This window comes from Cryptomeria japonica, chromosome 7 (assembly GCF_030272615.1).
Source record: "Cryptomeria japonica chromosome 7, Sugi_1.0, whole genome shotgun sequence".
NCBI classification, from domain to species: domain Eukaryota; kingdom Viridiplantae; phylum Streptophyta; class Pinopsida; order Cupressales; family Cupressaceae; genus Cryptomeria; species Cryptomeria japonica.
This window is the reverse complement of record NC_081411.1, coordinates 320310674-320329276: the sequence shown is the minus strand read 5'-3', so window position 1 is coordinate 320329276 and position 18603 is coordinate 320310674. Positions and strand designations below refer to the sequence as shown.

General features: G+C 36.5%; 1 protein-coding gene across 2 annotated transcripts in view; it reads left to right on the top strand.

Moving 5' to 3' along the window:
* LOC131051570 (uncharacterized) overlaps positions 1–16414 on the top strand; it is a 56817-nt gene extending 40403 nt beyond the window's left edge. Inside the window, exons 4-8 of one of the 2 annotated variants that reach the window (XM_057986144.2) lie at positions 14118–14293; positions 15165–15302; positions 15448–15587; positions 15745–16052; positions 16180–16414. In XM_057986144.2, the coding sequence (XP_057842127.1) occupies positions 14118–14293; positions 15165–15302; positions 15448–15587; positions 15745–16004 (714 nt within the window). In that variant the 3' untranslated portion in view covers positions 16005–16052; positions 16180–16414. Of the gene's footprint in view, positions 1–14117; positions 14294–15164; positions 15303–15447; positions 15588–15744 lie in introns of both variants that reach the window. The other variant, XM_057986143.2, reaches the window with a different exon arrangement.
* Positions 16415–18603: the final 2189 nt, after the last annotated feature.

Sequence of the window (18603 nt, the reverse complement as noted above, 5' to 3'; positions counted from 1 at the left end):
TTCTAGCTTTGTACTACAAAACTGATGTCATATGATGATATGGTGATCAGAATCTCTGTTGTGATCTTGTGTACATTAGAACAACCTTTGATTCACCCCTTTCTAGGTGGACTAGGGCTAGTTCTAGTGGTCTAGAGTGCTAGGCGCCATAGTCCCCCTAGATCGGGCCCAATTTTGAATCTGTTGGTGTACCGGTTCTCGCCATTTGATTCTCACGATATTTTAATATGACTGTTGGAGGTTGGCCTAATTTATGAAATACCTTGTGAACCCTATATAAGAGCATCTTTCCTAATTCATTTTGATCCATCTACATTCCTAAACACTTCCTAAAGCAAGTATTATGAGCCAATTTCTTCATATCTAAGTATTATGGAGTAACAAGCTGCAACAATCTTCATGCAAGTGGATCCCATTTACACACATTACATATAGTAGGAGCAGTGTTGGCATTACAAAGTGATAGGTGGAAGAAAGAATGCCTTTTGGGTTGGCGTTTTCACTTGTTGATAGTTGGTGTTGATGGATGGACTAGTTTAGAAAATCACGGGGTTGTGACAACCTTGTTGTGAGCCAATAAAGATTATAGAATATCCGACAATCTTAACTTCTTTCTTTCTTGCTAGTTCTTCCTGATCACTTGGTTCTTGCTAAGCATTGTTTCTTATTTTGCTTGTCAACCCTTGGAGTTAGAGATAGAAATGGTTTTGAGAACCTTGTCGGAAGCTGATGCTAGTTCTAGAACCTCTCGAATCTGCCGAAACCAAAACTTTTATTACATTGCCATGTAGCCACTCTAATCTTTTCTTTTCTTTTTTTTTTGCTTGTTCACCTTGGGAGTTATTTCGACAACCTTTTTGGCTTACAATGGAGGTTTCAAAGCTTATGAAACTTGCCAAAACTTAGAGCACATGCCTATTTTAATTTCTTTTGTTCATGTTGTCAGCAAAACATGTTGGCACTTGAATCAATTTTGGGAACCTCGAGAGATTTTAGAAAAGTAAACAATATGCTGAGCTTCAACAGGGTTGTGACAACCTTGTCAGTAGTTAATAGGGTTTTGAAAACCTTGATGGGAGTTGACGTAGGCTTTAGAACTTGGCCAAAACTCTGACCACTTTTACATTTGGCCGAGCTTTTGGTTTTCAACTTGGGCAATTGACTGAAGCATGAATGGGAAACAATACAATAACTAGAGGCACATTTTAAGCAATATAGCCCATTTAGATCACTCAGATCGATTATAATTAGTGTGCAATGAAGGGGCCCAGAAAATGACAATAGTTTCCAAACAAGAGGCTTATAAGATTTGGGTGAACTTAGTTCAAAGTTGTAGGCTCATTTGACAAAAAAGGGAAATTCAACAAGTTGAATTTCAAGCAAAGTTATGACAAGGAAAATATGATCATAAAATCAAAGTCAATGAAATTATGGTAAAAAGTTTAATATTGCAGTAAGATAAACCACAAGGAGAATACTTTTGTGAAGAAAATGAAGAAAGCTATGAAGGGGTGTTGGTGCACAGACTTGGAGGTTCCCAAATCCCTAAAGCCAAGCCATTTTCTGAGTGCTAGGTGTGTCAGACTCAAAGCAAAAGATCTCTAACTTCTGATCAAGGAGGACAACAATGGACCAATTTATTGAGAGTGTATAGTCTCTTTTTTACGTAAGTCTTCACTAGAGGTATTATTAATACGATTGATCACAATTGAAGATAAATGAATATACGAACTTTCAGTTGTCACTAGATCAAAGACTAGTCTATTGCTCATAAGACCTCTTATGTTGAAGTTGGCATGAGGACCATTGGAGTTGGAACTCAATCATTGTATTAATGACTATATGTCCGTCTTCATCCTTCATTGCTGACAGTATTTGTGAATTTGCACCCTTGAGATGGATGACTGTTTTCTGTTGAGAAAATCTCTTTGAAGTAGTTGTGGCATCAAATGTGGTCATTAATGGTGCTCTAGGTCGTGCAGGGAAGTAGGTGGGAGTGAAAAATGGAAAATGTCGGAGTTTTGAGGTTGTTAGAGATTGGGAATTGAGGATACCTTATAAGACATTCCGCTTGTTGGGGATTGGGGAGTGGGAGTGTGCCATGCCTCATTCCTAAAGAAAACAAATAAAGGCATCTTTACGTCAGTGACTCTTAAAGGAGACATGAAAGGAAATATTAGGAATTGAGGTTTGGGGATACTAAGGAATTCATCGCACAAGGCATACAAGTAATGATAGGTTTGATCTTGTGAACTCAATAAGGTAACATGGTGTGGAATGTCAAGGAACAAGAGTCAAGGATACTTAATAATATCGCACTTAAGGTGTTCTCAAACTTTGACTCTGAAAAGTATACGAAGGGGAATGTTGGAAGTCAAGGATTGGGGATACCACAAAATCTTGATTGATCGAGTTGTCAAAGCAGTTATAAGAGCATAGATGAAGGTAGAGATGGAGGAAATTCTGAAGCAAACGTGCAGTTATAAAAGCAGAAATGTTATATTTTTAAGGAGCAGAGTTATTATATTTATACGTAGAGTTAAATAAAATGAAAAACATCAAATAAATGTATAAGACTTGTGACAAACTCCCTCATGGGCCGTCCTAGTTTTGAGGCATAAAATTGCATTTGCAATATTATTAATACCTTTTCTAAGGTCCGACCTCATTTTTTGGAGAAATAAAATAAAATTGTTTTTTTGTGGCTGGCCGACCTAGAAGAGTGAAAGGTCCAACTTTGGGCAAAGAAAAGTGTTTAATAAAACTACTAGCCTGGCCGACCTAGTCAAGGAAAATTAATTTTAATGCTGGCCAATCTTGTTAAAGCTTACATGGTGTTTGATTGTGTTTCATGATATCATATTTTAGACAAGAATAAAAACACAAGAGTGTGTGATGGTGGACTGGTTTGAGGAGATTCAAGTCGTTCTTTTTAGGTGTAAGGTAATAAATTTACTGAGATGTTATCATTTGTGGAGGCACATAAGTATGATTTGCATACTCTTGCTTTGCAGATGTATAATGTATCTAATGTATAAAACTCTTAGGTTGGATGAGGAAGCTCCTTCAATTGTGATTATGTTATATGAGGTAATTTTGGTAGATAAGGATAAATCTTTTGCACATCATGCATTGGTTGTTTTGGCTCCTCCAAATTTAGGAGACATGTTTAGGGGATGAGGTTTTAGATGAAGTTGGTCCCATGTGAATATTAGCATTTTGGGGAAGATAAGTCATCATAAATGGCTACTACAACTCTTGAGTAGGATAAGGATGATGGTTGGATGACGCTCATGATTAAAAGAAAGTTATTGTTGCACAAAATACTAGGTTAACGGACACTTGATGCACAATTTGTCAAGGGAGCCAAGGGAAGATACGTGGGAGAAGGCTATGGTGGATGGGTTTAGGTTTAGGAAAAAGATTAAGACTTGGAGCTTGTATCTTATCTGAAAGGGGAAAAATTTGGAGGTTGATTATTGGGAGGTAAGTGGATTCAAAATGATTAGTTCTTGCAAATGATTTTGGAGGAGGGCATTGGTTATTTAGAGGCACATGTCTTAGTTGCAAAGATATATTTCTCTTCACTTTTCTTTGTCTAGCAACTATTGTTGGGATGGGAGGTGTAGTGCCCAAATTTGACATCAGTGGGATAAAACAAGTGAAACGATTCTAATTTGTTAGAAATACAATACTATTATAAGCACTCAAAACATGTGCAAAAGACATGAATAGGTGACACATATGAAGACAGATAGAATGCTAACGTCAACAAGGTTGGAGTGGCAAGAATTTCAAATTAGCACACCCTCCAAGTAGAAGCATAACACACAAGTAGATAGTTGTCACCAACTCAATCTACCAAGGAGATAGACAACAAAATGTGGCCTAGCACACAAAAGATTGGATGCCTACACTAAAGGGGATACCACACAATGTGTTTTAAAGGAGTGATTTAGATTCATTAAAAAGGAAGATATAATCCAGTTACATCATATCAGTTAGACAAGGATCATACAACAATTATATATTTACTAAGTTCATTTACTGAATTTAATAACTCATTACATATGCCATAATGCTTACTCATTCTATTTTGCGTAGGTGTTGCTCAACCCACATAAATGAGGAATAACTATCATATTTTCAGTCCATCTAACCTTTCAATATTGCTATCATTCACATTGAAGAGAGCGATCACAAAGAGTATGAGAGAGAGAGAGAGAGAGAGAGAGAGAGAGCCGAAGCAAGATTCACAAGCAAGGAGCCCAACAAGCTATTCTTTCTACTCAACGATTCAAAGACTAGAAAGGATCTAAAACCAACATAGCTCAATGCAAAGTAATTACACTACTACTTGTGGCATCAAAATTTCTCTTCAAACATTTAGAAAGCCCTTAAATAAAGGAGAATACATTTCCTTTCTTTTAAAGACTAAACAATTGAAGAAGAGGCAATCTCTAATTTTCGTAAGTTTTTGAGCAAAGTCTACGAATCACAAGGTGAGCTCTATCAAACTCCAAACCAGCAAACAGTAAGAAAACCTCCATCAAAACCTAGAGGAAACTTCTATAAGGTGTGAAGCATGCCTTTGCATGGGACAAATACCCACAACCCTTACACAAAAACCCATGAAGGAAATAAATTCGCAAGGTTCTCCAATTTCTCAAACTCCATTAATGGATTCTTCAAGCTTTTGCTCACTTTTTCATTCTCAAAATAGAATGATGAAAAATAACATGATATTTCCTTTTACATAAGGAGGAAACCCAACTCAATAAGAAATTAGATTAACCCAACCACAAACTCAAAATTCCAATTAAAACAAATAAAGATGAAAAAAGAAGATCATCTTTCATTTAAATGGAAATTCAGTTTCTAATTGAAGAACTCAACAATTCAAATAAATTCACTGAAGGGATTTTAACTCCAAATTTCTCTCAATGTGTATTAAATAAAAAGTGCATAAATCTCCAACTTTTTTTGAGAACTGTGGAAATCAATTACAACCCACATAGAGGTCAAAGCGACTATGGGGATGTGACAAATGTGCTCACAAAATCCACAAGTCTTCTTCTGGATCACACAAACTAGGAAAACCCGTCAACACATGGAAAGAGATCTTAATCGTCCATTAGGTGAAGTGAATTGATTAAGTGATTTCTATGTCGTTATTCTCCACATTTTTTCTGTTGGCCATACATCTGTATAAGTCCTGCACACTCAAGGTAACGTCAAATTCAATAATGAATTCATAGCTGATGCACAATTAGCCAATCTATCAACATGTTCAGATACTTGAATCTCAAGGTATGGATAACATCTCAAAGCATGATAATTACACATCACATCTATTCTATTTAAAATATGCTATGGGATACCAGAAAGCACTAACCAGAATAATTTCTCAACCGATGTACCAGTGATACTCTAATAAAACCCATACAACTTACAAATGACATTACAATAGTCAAGTGTTGCTCTAACCTATATATATATGGATGCATGGATATAATCACTAACAAACAATCAAAAGCAAAGATGTGTTAGCACATACATAATCACAGACATCTGATGTCAGAACCCAATGCATACAAACACCAAAACTAATCCATCTACCAGTAAGTCATGGAAACATGCTAAACATACACATTTATAAGAAATCAGGACATGGTAGAAATCACGAATGGATGGGCCTTCCATCAGCTATACAAATTTGATGGAAGCATACATTTTTTATGGAGTCTTTAGGAGAGATACGGAGAAAATAAGCTTGTTTGTAGGCATAACAAAATGCTTTCTGGAGAAAGCTTCTTGAGGATGTAATGACAAGAAAGATAAATTCTTTTTGTTTTGCCATGTAAATAATGCCCTTAACCTCGCTATACAAAATTTATATAAACTTCTGGACGATGCCATTATCTTGTGAATTCATTTACAGAATCAACATCGTCTTAAGCTTAACTCATATCAAAAGTTCTTAAAGGTTTAAACTCTATGCCAAGGATCATGTTTGTCTTGCTTGTAAGAATCATATCATGTTGGATTTTCTTCTAGGTTTGAGGCTCATGTGAAAAAAATGTGGGAAAAGTAATAACAATTATATAATGGCAATGTTTAAGGCTCTAAATAATGTGGATGTGTTGATGTGTCTTTTGCACACAATGAAACACAAAATAAAATACCTAAAGGTACCTTATCTTCTCTTGAATAAAGCTCCCCCGAAAGGTGAAGATTTCGTAGAAGGTTCAATCCGAGCAACTCCAAGGTTCTGATATGTAGGTTCTCTACTTGTGGATAAGCACCAGTGGTCGTTGTGTTTGTTGTTTTACAAGGGGCCTAACGTATTTTCTAAGAAAGCTTGTTCTTGCAACTACTTTTCAATGAGGAAACTGAATTCTCCTAATATTAATTGATGTTTCAAGAAAGGGCAAAAGATAAGGGGTTTAAGAAGGCGATGCTAAACTAAGCCTAGGAATGACTAAATGAGGAGTGGTCTTGGTAAAACTCTACCAATTTCAGTATTGCGAAAAGATTACAACTCCACTGGAATTGGTGGGATCTTCTAAGGGGATTCAATGATTTTCGAATCATCAATGGAATAGATACTATCAATAAGATACATATCAATATCTCCAATAATGACTGAACTCTCAAACAATCTTAATATCTCCAGTTGACCACACAAGGCGTGCTTACAATCAGTAAGGAGCTAGTGGTTTGGACTATGATTTTTACCAAAGATCAAATACAACATTCGTCCTTCAATCTAATTCTAAAATTTAAGTACTATCTCTACTAAGAGTGATTCAAGAAGATAAACAACCATAAAAATAGCCACAAGGATTGCAATAAAACACCATAACTTCAATATTTCATTGATCTCATAGCAAAATAAAACCACAATTGTTCGACTTTCTCTCTTCACTACTTCTTTCTCTGCTGCTAACAATCTTAATCTTTTTTTTCCTCTTTTTTCTCTAACTCTTTAAAATGAATTGAGAGAGGGCTTATATAGCACTCTCAAATACAATGAACGCCCTGGATCTAAAGAAGATCAAAGGCTGAGATCTTGACACCTAAACCCTAATTAGGGTTTGTTACAAAAAAACCCTATTTAGATAAGTATTATCATCCCATAGCCAATAGAAATTAGCACAAATAACAAGGAAACATAGCCCAATAGGAATTGAATTGCCACATCATTTCATAACAACTTTTCATCTAGAATTTTGTTCCCTCTTCTATGTTCTTTTCTGGCATATTCAATGAATCTAGACGTAATCCCCTCGATCTCAGCAATGGGAATCTCATGTAGGTTCTTGATCCGCTCTTCCAAGTGAAGGACCTGATCAAAAGCTGCGAGAAGGGTCATCTCCCATCCATGCTCTAGTTCTTTTGTTTTCTCGATCAGGAACATAGTAGCATACATCTGATCTCGCTGCTTTTCTGTGATCATGTTCTCTTTGCAAAAAATAATCTTGGTCCTGTCTTCCAATTCTTGGACATCCACATTTGTTTCGATCTCTATCCTTCTGTCAGGGATTATACATAATACATGAAACACCTTATCTTGAATAGGATGGATAGTGCCCTCAACTTGGCTGCATCTACTATTGATGTCTTCCAATAGAACTTCCTTCATTTGGAGCAAAGTTGACCATTGTAGAAGACAATGGGTTCCTCCATCAATTATCTTCTCTTGTGCTAAAACCTGCCTTGACAACATGTAGTATTATTCTATCTGTAGGATACCTTGGCAACATGTAAGGAGGTGAAGGACATCCATGGACCTTGATGTAGGTGAATTTTGGAAATTGAATGAACCATGCACCATGTTTCTTCACGAGCTCCTGTGCTTCTGGAGACAGTCGATGGTGAATCCCTCCTTGTAATGTCCTAGTGATATACATTGTGAAGGTGTCATTGACTAGCTTGTAGTCATTCTTAGGTGGATGATGCAGTTGAGCATAAGAATCACATACTCTTATCTCTCCTGTCCCTCTCCCAACAACTCCTCTATGTGGTAGCCCTGCATACTCAAAACTTCTGACTAAAGAATATACAACATATGAACTCATGTGGAATGACTTAGCAAGGACTAGCCTCCTCAACTACACATCTAGGTTGTTGCTAATAATTCGGGCCCAATTGAACATTCCTTTTCCTTGGACGATCACTTGAATAAAGAAGAACATCCATTTGTCGAAGAAGGCCTAAGAAGAACCTATAACCCGATTGAGCATGGTTATCAAGTCTCTGAATTCCTCTTGGAAATCAATTCTGTGTGGCGTATTAGGTATCTTGTTCAAGCGAGGCCTACTCTTGAGTAACCAATTCTTATTGATGAAGTTCAGACAAGTATCGGGATTATCTTCGTAGATAGACCTAGCTCCTTCTAAGCTCTTGTAGATCATATCTCTCGGCTCTGGGAGATGAAAAGCTTCACTTATAGCTTCTTCTGAAAGATAGGCTAGGATAGTTCCATCCTCGGCTACGATTGTCCTTGAATGTGAATCATAGTGCTTGGCACATTCGATCATTAGCTCATGACATTTGACTACGAGAGGAAAGCCTGCGGCCTTGATGATGTCACTCTCAATTATCTTCTTGGCTATGGGTGATGGCTTGCTGATGTAGGGTGCTTCTCGAAACTTCCTCACATTGAAGCTCCCTAAGTTGGTGTCTCCAATATTGCTCCATTTGGACTCGATCCTTGTCTCCAAATTGTCATTCTTTTGATCTTCTTTGATGAGAGCTTGCCGGGTAGTGGATCTACTTGCCTTCGGGGTCGCCATTTGCTACCTACAAAAAAATAGGCTTAAGTTAGGTTTAAGTGTAGAACCTTAGCTAGGTGACTTGAGATTCCTTAAAATTTGAAATGATAAAACCTTAAAAATTATGAATTTTCAAACTTGGCATCACCTAGAAATTAAACTAGATATTGAAGACCTAACCTTAAGAAAATTGATATAGAAATTTGAATCAGATCTTCAATATCTTGTCAAAAATCAGATTGTACACCTTACCTTCGATTTCTAATTATCAACTTGGAAAGATGGATAAAAATGGAGATTGCTGCTGGATTCGCTTTCCTTCCAAGTGGTATTCAAAGGGTTTCAAAAGTCTTAAGTCTGCACTTCAGGTTCGCCTTTGTTGATTCAGTCCTTAACCAGCCTTTATGGATCAGAAATTCGCCTTCTTACTGGAATCTGCTCTTCCACTTCTGCTCCTCAAATTCGCTTTAGAAAGAAATACAAATGAATGAATGATTAATGCTTGTCAAATCTACTTACCTTTATATGGCGATTTCATCATTTTCCCAAGAGGCCGACCTCTTAGATAAACAAATAAAATTAAAAATTCATCCTTAAGGTGGCCGACCTAGCAATAAGGCTTAAAAAAAAATAAAAATAATTGGGCGGCAAAGAGTGAATTTTTGAATTTTAAGGCCTAAAAAATCAATTGAACACATTTGATAAGTGTTTAATTAAGGCGGATTTGCATTATTTATCCAAATGAGGTCTGATTAGCAATTTATGAAAGGGAAAATGTGGCTTTATTTGTGAATCTCTTGAAGAGGCATAGGCAAACCTAGGAGATATTGATGTTTCTTTAATGTTTGCCATTTTCTCCATTTTTTTTTTATATTATTCCACCATCTTGATCCTTAGCCTCTAATGTTCTTGCCATTATGAGCTTTGCCTTCAACCAAGGTGAAAATGGGGATTTCTAAGGACTTCGCCCTGGACCCTTTGGAAGGGTCAGGAGCAATTTCTATGATTAAGCCCAAATTGCATCACTTCTTCACTCCGAATCGCTCCTCAAGGTAAGCATATGCTAGTCTTAGCTCTCCCAAAGCCTAGGGATTCATTTTTTTAGCCTCCATTATGAGTGAATTAGTTAATCTTGAGAATTTCGCTCTAGACCCTTTGGAAGGGTCAGGAGCGAAATTCATCATTAGCTCAAAATCCTTACTTCTTGAACTCATAACCTATTCAAATGCATGCCTATAGCAATCTTTAAGTCCAATTCACCTTAATCAACGTTTTGGCTTAACACAAATTTGAAGAAAAATCATATTTTGTGAATTTTGCTCTGGACTCTTTGGAAGGGTAAGGAGCGAAATTCAATTTTTAGACTTGATCTTTCATTTCCTTCTTCAATTCATCTTGCAAGGCGAAAATAAATCACTCCACCTTCAATCATGCCATAGGAATCAATGTTTTGGCTTCGCACAAGGAGAAAATAGGTGATTTGAGGAATTTCGCTCTGGACCCTTTGGAAGGGTCAGGAGCGAAATTCATTCTTTGCTTGTTTTCTCTTACTTAGCTCCATTCTTCTCACTTTGTTCTTCCTTGACTCTCACCTTTGGATCCATCTCTAAACATGACAACACTTGCTTGACCTCAAAATGACTTGAAAGGAGAATTTTGCTAAAAATCATGGCTAGGGACAGGACCTATCTAGGATTTCGCTCTGGACCCTTTGGAAGGGTCAGGAGCGAAATCCTTGTTCTAGCTCAAAATCTTCATTTTTTGTGGCCATAATCCATTCAAGGGCATGCCTAGGGTTATCTTCAAACTTATTTCACCTTGATCAAAGTTTGTCTTGACACAAAAATTGGAAGAAAGAATAGATTTTGGGATTTTCGCTCTAGACCCTTTGGAAGGGTCAGGAGCAAAATCCATGTTCTTGAGCTCATTTCTTCATTTTTCCACTTTAATTCACCTCAAAAGGGCAAGGACATATTACTCCATTCCTACCTAGGCCATAAAAACCAAGAATTTGACTTTCTTTGAAGTGGAAATAGGTGTTCTTAAGAATTTCGCTCTAGACCCTTTGGAAGGGTCAGGAGCTCAATTCTAGTTTTTGCTCCATTCCTTCACATTTGGTGATCGTTAGCAACTCAAAGCCATGCTTAAGGACATCTACAATCTTAATTCACCCTGACCCACACTTGGCTTGGCACAAAATTGAGAGAAAGGGAGGTTTTGGGGAATTTCGCTTTGGGCCCTTTGGAAGGGTCAGGAGTGAAATCCTTGTTCTTGGCTTGACTCTTCATCTCTTCAACTCCAATCTTCCTTGCAAGGCGAAAATACACCACTCCACTTGTATCCATGCCATAGGAACCAAACCAATGTTTTGACCTCATCCAAGAAGAAAATACGAGTTTTCAAGAATTTCACTTTGGACCCTTTGGAAGGGTCAGGAGCGAAATTTCTATTTTAGGCTAAAATCCTTCACTCTTAGTCACTCCCTAAGGCAAAAACATGTCAATCCACTTCTCAACATGCCTTAGAAACTAAGAACTTGGTCTAAACAAGGAAGAAATTGAGGTCTATGGGGATTTTCGCTCTGGACCCTTTGGAAGGGTCAAGAGCGAAATCCATGTTCTTGGTTGGTTTCACACTTCCTTCATCCAAGTCTCCTTCAAACTTGATCAAATTCAAGCTCCTTTCTTCTCATTTAAGTGAATCTACCATCAAATTAGCTCAAGACAAGGACTTCCTAGTGCTTAAGGCAAAAAAAAGAAGGTCAAATTGAGGATTTCGCTCTGGACCCTTTGGAGGGGTCAGAAGCGAAATTCTCATTCTAGGTTGATTTTCAACATTTGATCGCCTCAAACCTCCTTTCAAAGGCAAACATGCATCCAAGTCCCCCAAACCATGCCTTAGAAGTTACAAATTTGGTCATGTTAAAGAGCAAAATAGAGGAAATATGAATTTTGCACTGGACCCTTTGGAAGGGTTAGGAGTGAAATTCTCATTTAGGCTCATTTAGGCTCATTTCTCATTTCCCTTCTCCTCTCCTTGGCTTGGACATAACTTGTTAGGCCTCCTTTGATCTCTATCAAGCTCAACTTGGCATCCATTTGGAGACTTTGTGAAGAAAAATAGGGTTTTATATGAATTTCGCTTTGGACCCTTTGGAAGGGTCAAGAGCGAAATTCACCTTAGGCTATAATCCTGACTTCATTTTTTTTCACATTTCTTCTTTCAAACAAAGTGTTTTGCCTTCATTCAAGCCTAGGAATGGGTTAGCTCATAATTTGGGTCAAGGTGGAGTGTCTTGTAGAGGAATTCGCTCTCGACCCTTTGGAAGGGTCAGGAGCGAAATTCATATTCTTGGCATAATTTCCCCTAAAATTGACTTGACTTTACCCCAGACTCATCCCTTGATGCACATCCTTCCATATCCTCGCCAATTCTCTCAACAACTCTTTGACTTAGGTGAAATCTTGGGTCCTTGGTGAAATTTTGCTCTGGACCCTCTCGAAGGGTCAGGAGCGAAATTCTCATTCTAGGTTCAAATTCCTTACCTTTTTCATCCATCATTTCTTAAATCGCCTCCTGAATTTTCTCTTTGTCACTGGCTCTATTCAATTGACTCCGACTCAACAAAAGACAAGACTTTGACCAAAAACCAACAACCCTGACCTATCCTGACTTACAACCTTTAACCTTTTTCTCACAGTTCATCCATTTTCCATCTCCTGAGAGGCAAGACCCTTCTAAGATAACACTAGGGTTCAAGGCAAACAACATATGACTTCCCTAAGCCTAGGTCAAATTTAGCTGCGAAAGAAACCCTAGGTGAGCTCTCCGAAGGAAATCCTAACCTACCCAGCCCAGGCGACCACTAACTCACTCAATACACCTAGCAAGCAGAGAAAAAACTTAGCTAAGAGAAAGCAAAACCAAAGAAAAAAGAGGGGGTCCCCATCTTGATGGGGCGATGAGTGAAATGGTCACAACAGGATGGCAGCCTAAAATTGTGACTGATAATAGTGGCATTCATGAGATTCAAAATGCTATCCTTGAAAAGTATGTTGCTAATGTTGATAAATGCATTACTTGTCTTGCCAGTTTGTTTCAACAACACAAAAGAAGTTATGTCATAGAAAACTTGCTGTTTGGCAATCTGGCATATCAAAAAATGGAGAAAAAGATCCACAGCAATTTCTATCTGCGTACTCTCAAATAACGATCTCAATTCTAGGTGTAGTTTGCAAATTTCCAGAAATCTGGGTGGGTTAGGCAGATGTTTGCATCTTCTTGTTAGGTTTAAGTCTTAGTTTCTCTTGCTTTATTGCTTATACTTTTTAGCTATGTTGTAGGGTTTGTCCCCTGGGGTGCTGGTTCTAGGTCCGGTTCAAACCCCGTTTGGATCCAGATTTGGTTCCTCTGCGGGTTTGAGCAAGGTGCGCCATTTTGGCGCCTGATTTGCCCTGGGCAAACCTAGATGCCTAGGCACCAAAAACAAACAAAAATTTGCAATTTTTAAAACTTTTTTGGTGCCCAGTTTGACTTCAATGCCATGGGAATCCTGAAAGTGACCATTAAAACCATAGAAACGAGACTTGCATGGACTCGCCCAGAATATATACATGAAATATAACATTTAAGTATAAGTCTTATACTTCTATATTACATGTATATATTGGCAGTCTGTAGGAGTTATAATGCAAATTCTAGGTTTTAGATCTTACAGATTTTCAGACAGTCAAATTTCAGTAATCAGCAAGCTCCTGTCATATCAGCATTCTCTCGCTCTCTCTATTTCACTCACTTTATTTGCCTTGAACTCTAGGCCTATCTATTTGCCTATCACTCTTCCTCTATCCCCTCTCTCTACCTCTATCTTACTCTCTCATCCATCCCCCAACAGCCATACCTATCTTGTCAGAGCCAGAGCATATGGTATGCTCATGATGCTATGATTACAAGTTTATGGTGGTTTTATTTTTATATATGATTTTTCAATTGTTTTTGTACTAATACTCCCAAAACCTGTTTTCAAAATTTTGCCAAACTGGTGAACTGGGTCCTCGAACCCAAATCTGAACCTGAACCCGATTCCGAACCCAAACCGGCAACTTAGCTTTTCAGCATGATTCATTACCTCTCTATTTTATACATTTTAGAGGCTGTTGACTAATTACACCATATAGTAATTCAATTGTGTCTTTTTATTTAAATTGTGACTATTGATTTCATTTTCAAGATGGTTATTGCTTGTTGATTTTCCATTCACAAAACTAGTTGTTATTAGCAGAAAGTTGTATATATACATTGGTTTGGAATTTGATATCCTCATCTTTCTTAATGTGTTAGAGCACAACACTTCTTCTCACCGGAGGATTTGAGAAAATACTTAGGATTTTTGATTTGAACCGTCCTGAGGCACCTCCAAAGGAAGTTGACAATTCTCCTGGTTCGATCAGGACGGTAGCATGGCTGCATAGTGATCAGACCATATTGAGTTCATCTTCTGATTCAGGAGGAGTGAGGTATGAAATTCGTCTCCTTTAGTTTTTCATCTTTTTCTATTATTTGAATTAGTATATTGGGTGACGTATGAAAGGTTCTCACTGTCTTATCTAATATAATGAGATTGAAGTTAACATAATCAAGGAGGACATTGAATGTCATGAATTTGAGATTTCAATTTTCTTATGGTTTTTTATTAGGACCATCCAATATTTGCCAAAGGAAGGTCATGTATGGCTAATTATTGTGACAATGAATGTTGTTTCTGGTGATTTGCAATTTTTAGTTAAGCTTTTTGACCTTTTGTGCAAATGAATTATAAAGGGGTATTTTGAAAAATCCCTTGAATAAACATCAACATACAAAATTAGCAGCTTTAAGTTTTGTCTTTTACTTTCATGCTTGAACTTGAACCTTTTGTGGTTCATTTTGTCATAATGTTTTTGGTTAGTATCAAACTATAGTGTGATCATGAAAAGATTAGCAAGGGCTAAACAAAATTTAATGAGGAAGTTTCTAAGCGAAATTGAGAAACTGACAAGTAAAAATATAAACATCTATCTGGAAATGTTCGTGATAATTTTGTTGTTTTTACTGGAAAACCACTTCTCTTACCAAAAGGATGTTTTTAGCAACATTTTTAATATTTCATTTAAGTAAAAAACTCGCGATTGATTTGAGAATTTGATGTGATTTACTATTATTTATGTGATTTTAGTCAAACTTGTTTGCAAAAAGCTTTTATTTATTGGTGTATAGTATGAAGATAAATTGTTATTAATGTAATGATTTCAATATAATCTCTGCCATATGAATGGACAGTTTCTTGTTTGGGTAGCAATTTGTTTTTCAATGTAGAAATTATTGTTATTTGTTCCCATCTCTTCACAGGCTATGGGATCTGAGGACGGAAAAGATTGTCCGCGTTTTGGAGACTAAATCTCCAGTCACAAGTGCAGAAGTGAGTCGAGATGGAAGATATATTACGACTGCAGATGGAAACAGTGTAAAGTTTTGGGATGCCAACCAGTAAGTTGTTTTGACTTAAAATTGTTGATGATATAAGTGGGTTCATATGTCTGCAGCAATTCACCAATTCATGTTCCCATCGTTCAAATGAAATCAATTCGATGACATAGAGGGTGTGGTTAGTAATTCATGTTTCTGTTGCCAGTTTTGGGATGGTGAAAAGCTACTCAATGCCATCTATGGTGGAGTCTGCTTCATTAGAACCTACGATGGGCAATAAGTTTGTGGCTGGTGGAGAAGATATGTGGGTTCGCCTCTTTGATTTTCACACTGGAGAGGAAATTGGTAAGTTTTACCGTAAAACAGATAATCAAGTTTCTTTCAATTGATGGAAACTTATCAATATTATAATTTCTTTTATTTTGTAGAACATTATGGTTTTAATCTATTGTTTTTTTTAATGAATATTTGTAAGCATCTTCTAATTAAACCGATCATGCAGTGTGTAATAAAGGACACCATGGTCCAGTTCATTGTGTTCGGTTCTCTCCTGGAGGTGAATCATATGCCTCTGGTTCTGAAGATGGAACAATTAGAATATGGCAGACTTTGAACACAAACCATGATGAAAGTGAAAGCCATGGAGTGAATGGACTGAGCAGCAAAGTGAAAGTGGGTGATGATGTTGTACGGAAGATAGAAGGATTCCAAATCACATCAGATGGCCATGCAAGTGAGAAGATAGAGAAGGCCAATACATAGAAAATTAGTGATGTGTAGTATTGGTTGTTGGAGTGTCCAGAATATAAGGTTTGCAGCTTTTGTATTTTCAAAAATTTGTTGCTGATTTTGTGGCAAATCAAACATCATGGGAATCGTGCATAATTGTATATATACACGATGAGGTCTAAGTTGTGGGATTATTACGCATCTGCAGGTCGTTTTTTCAAGTTCCTGGGGATTGGCATGGTTGAAGGTTATCAGTAAGGGTCAGATAGTTTTGGTTATCTTAACACTATTGAGCATTTCTATGCCAAATGTTTTACATGAGTTCTAAAATTTAAATTGTATCTTTAATGAAAGGTAGGAAGGTGATCAAAATTTAATCTATAACTGAAGAAATAAAGTTAACCTTGGTCTGGGTCTGGTATACATTTTATATTATTATTGCAGAGTAAGGTTCAGTGAGAGAATGGGTAATCCAGTGTATGATTATATTTTTTTCCGCTGTATTACTTATGTAGTATGATTTGGTACCAAAAATTAAAACTAACAGAGATGCATATTTTTTGTATATAGGTCGTAGCAATTCATTCCCATGAGTGAGATCTATCAAATGTCATGTTGCATCAAGTTACGGATGCTAATTTCGCAGATGACAGTTGCATAAAGTTGTTTAGGATGCTAAAAAATTTAGTGATGAAAATTATTACTATTCTATCAGTTCTATTTTTTTTCTGTTTGTCATCATCTCTTGTTTGACTCATCTCTGTTCTTTAAGCTTGTCTGTTTTTTTTAATGTTTGGTAGGGCATGCCTCTGTAATTTTGTACCTTTTTAAATACCGTTCTTATGTTCTAGTTAATTAATTCATTCTCACCACATTCAGGGTTCCAAAACGCATCTTTTGATGACTTTTTCAATTTACTCATGTTCTAGTAGATTCTTGCTCTGAGACTCTAAAATTGTTTTCGATCAACAATTTTGTATTTTCTTCGACTGCTGTTCAGGAAAGTTTAATGTCCGTGAGCAAGGGATTGTTTTTTCTGTTATTGCATTTACTATATAGTGAATTTTCAGTAAAATCAATTACTTACAAGCAACTAAGACTTGCATGGAGTGCTCCCCTACCACACAATAATCGGGGCTGCTTTATAAAAAAGTTCCCTCCATAACATAAACAAAGACACAGACAAGTAGGACAGGAAAGTCCACTATCCCAAAAGGGACAAGGGAAAAGGCGGAATGTATGTATACCAAGGAGAGAAACTCTAACACGAGATGTATGCTTCTTTTTGAGGAAAAATGTGCATGACAAATTTTTCATATTTGTCAACATTTTTGGCTTTTGCTAGCAAATTATAGATAAATTTTTATATTTAGAAAACTATAGATTTTATTAGAGAAATAAAAAAATGTTGTTACTGTTCTTTTGTGGGTCTACACTATTTCTTTTTCTGGGTTTACACTGTTAAAAAAAGGATTTAACTAGGTTATATAGATATTGGCATCTTCACCTTTAAGTAGATTATAACATATATATAATTTTCATTTTGAGCTGAAGATTAAAATGAACAATAGTTGTCCAGTTCCATAAATGGGTAAACAGGAATCTTGTGTCTTCACATGACTAATATGGTTAGGGAATGGATTATGATAAACTTGTAAATTTTGTATATTATTATAAAAACTTTAGTATGAATCATGTTATTATCTAAGTGATCATGCGTCTAATGTGTCAAACCCATGAATGATTGAGCATGATTCTTATTGTCTCAAAGATTATATATATATATATATATATATATATATATATATATATATATATACTAGGATCTAATGGATGAATAGGAGTACCAAGAGCACGCTCAAATTGATCGAAAATGGAAAGGTGAAATAATGTTCATATGACAATCATTGATGTGTACATTAGGTCCTTAGGCACACCTGAATAGATTGTAAATTTTTAATTTTGAAGTACTTCAAAAATACCTTGGTCAAATTACAAAATGAAAATACAGACCCATCATCCAATGACGAGAGTCATTCAATAACATACTTTTAATCTTATAGGGAAAAAAAGTCGAGCCTATCCTCACGCATGGTACAAACATACGTATAAGAATGAAAAAACGTGTATTAGTGTCACCTTTGCCATCATAAACTAGAAAACAAGATGACATGGAACCGATGAATAGAGGATGTGTAACTATTGGATTCCATTGGTTTGTTTCTAGTATCAATAAATTATCTGTCTTCTCGTTTGTGTATGATATTAATATTCTTCACGTTTACAAATACCTTGATACATTGTATCTAGGGAGTTAGAGGGGATGATATACAATTAGGTTTATATATGTAGGAATGAAATGAGGCATGGAATAAGATGTAGCTATATGGATTAGTTGCTAATAGTAAGAATGGTAGTAGTCAAAGTAGTGGCGAGAACAATGATTGTAGGAGCTACTATGGAAGTGCCGAGGGGAATGAGGAATGCTATTGGGTTTTGAAGAAGGGTAGGTGGATGTAAAAAAATTTATTTGAGATGATGGTAAGGGGAGTAAAATTAGGAGGTAGGCCATATTAAGGAACAAAGTCAAGAGATGGGACAAGGTAAGAAGGATAGGTGGATGTAAAAAATT